This window comes from Moschus berezovskii, chromosome 8, assembly GCF_049115385.1.
Source record: "Moschus berezovskii isolate FMDL1 chromosome 8, NW_MosBer_1.0, whole genome shotgun sequence".
Taxonomy (NCBI): domain Eukaryota; kingdom Metazoa; phylum Chordata; class Mammalia; order Artiodactyla; family Moschidae; genus Moschus; species Moschus berezovskii.
The window spans coordinates 64,556,495-64,558,146 of record NC_142467.1 but is presented as its reverse complement, the minus strand read 5'-3'; the positions used below and the strand labels follow the sequence as shown (position 1 = coordinate 64,558,146).

General features: G+C 63.4%; 1 protein-coding gene across 1 annotated transcript; it reads right to left on the bottom strand.

Annotated features, from left to right (window-relative positions):
- Positions 1-333: 333 nt before the first annotated feature.
- Positions 334-1,451, bottom strand: SMIM32 (small integral membrane protein 32). Its single transcript, XM_055430605.2, has one exon. The coding sequence runs from the start codon at positions 1,330-1,332 to the stop codon at positions 1,021-1,023; it is 312 nt and encodes a 103-aa protein (XP_055286580.1). The 5' UTR covers positions 1,333-1,451; the 3' UTR covers positions 334-1,020.
- Between the last annotated feature and the right edge of the window lie 201 nt (positions 1,452-1,652).

The window sequence follows — 1,652 nt, the reverse complement described above, 5'->3', positions numbered from 1 at the left end:
GAGAGCCACAGAGTGGACGCCTGGTGGGAAGAACTGCCCCACAGGGAAGGTCTCCATGGAGCCCTGTTACAGGGAATTTTTTTTTTTTCCCAGCAGATGAGGCAGCGATTCTTCTCTGAGGTCGACTCTGAAAACGCTTGCCAGAGCAAGCAACTGATTGACCCTGGGGAAAGGTGAAGCTGGAGAGGAGCAAATGTCTGTCAAAACTGACTTGGGCCACTTGGAGGTGGGAGATGGGCTGTGCTTAGGTCAGCCTGCTCAGGATCCCCTTTTATATGCCCCTTTCCCAAGTGGCGTAACCAATGACCAGAGCATTCTCAGCACTGGGTCTAATTCGGTGAGGTTTTATTGTAGAAATGCGGCCCCTGTTGACCCAGGACACGCTAAGCCAGAGTGCTGCAGATGGAACCCCGTGCCTCTAGACCAGCTTCCCCTTCCCCTGTGCGGGCAAAGCAAACTGGGTCCTCGGACCCGGGCGGGACCCATTTAAACTCTGCGTCCCCTCACTTCCCACCCCAGGGACGAAGCCTCCGAGAGCCGTCATTCCTAAGTCCAGCTGAGTTCCCACTCGGATCCTAGTGGGACTCTCCAGTGCCAAAGAGTGGGAGAGGCGGTAGTGGCCTCAAGAAGACAGCCACAGAGCCAAGGAGTCCGGACAGGCAGCTCGAACCTAGCTGCGCGCTTGGCTAGCTGCTCCTTGGGCAAAGTAGGGAAGTCAGCTGGCGGCGAGGAAGGCTCCCTGGTCCCGACCGATGCGCTGTCTTCAGGAAGGCACCCCACCAGAGGCTGGTCCCTCTGCTCACAGAAGAAAGCCTCCACCAGGGGAGCAGCACAGTTCCCGCGACCAGGAGGATGGGGACCCTCTGCAGCCTCCTAACACCTCCAACTCCCTTGATGCACACGGTGCTGCTCGAGGGCGGGAAAGGTGTGGGGGGTCAAAGTGCAGTGTTCCCAGCGGCATCAGGTGCACCCTGCCCAGCTCATACCTACTGCTGGTGGTGAGACCGGGACCCGGGGCGGCTACACCGGCCGCATCTTCCAGGGCGCGCGCGCGTCCCGCAGAGAGCGGTCGTGGGGCAGAGCGGCGAAGGCCGAGTGGCGCAGCTGGCAGCCGATGAAGAGGATGACGAGCGCTACGGAGAGCAGCAGCAGGAAGAAGAGCAGCAGGTAGGTGGGCAGGTCGGGCTTGGCGGCCGCGCCGTCCCGCATCCCGCGCGCGGTGGCCAGCTCCAGCGGCAAAGCGCCCTCCGCCTTGACCGTGGCCGCCAGCGCCAGCGCGCCGCCTACCGCCGCCTCGGGGCCGCCCGTGGTGTTGAACACGTCGCCGTACATGGCCCGCGGGGCTGCCGACCCCCGGCCGCCTCACTTCGCTTCCATGGTGTGTCCTGCCCGCTTCTCTACGCGCGACCGACCACAAGCCAGGTGCCGGAGGGACCGCCGGGACTGCGAGCCCCGGATTGCTTGCTCGCCACCGCACTCAGCTGCCCTCTCTGCGGGGTGGTGGACCCCAGCGCTCCGAGCTGGACGGCTCGGCACCCGCGATCCCCGGACTTTTCAGATCTGTCACCGTCGCCACCCACGGTTCTGAATCAGTCACCTGGGTTTACGGCCGTCCTTTCAGTTCAAACCCCAGCTCCTGTGAGCTCCGGGCT

Bases quoted from the DNA above. Each gene is read 5' to 3' on its own strand.
- SMIM32 (XM_055430605.2), bottom strand. From the start codon at position 1,332: ATGTACGGCGACGTGTTCAACACCACGGGCGGCCCCGAGGCGGCGGTA.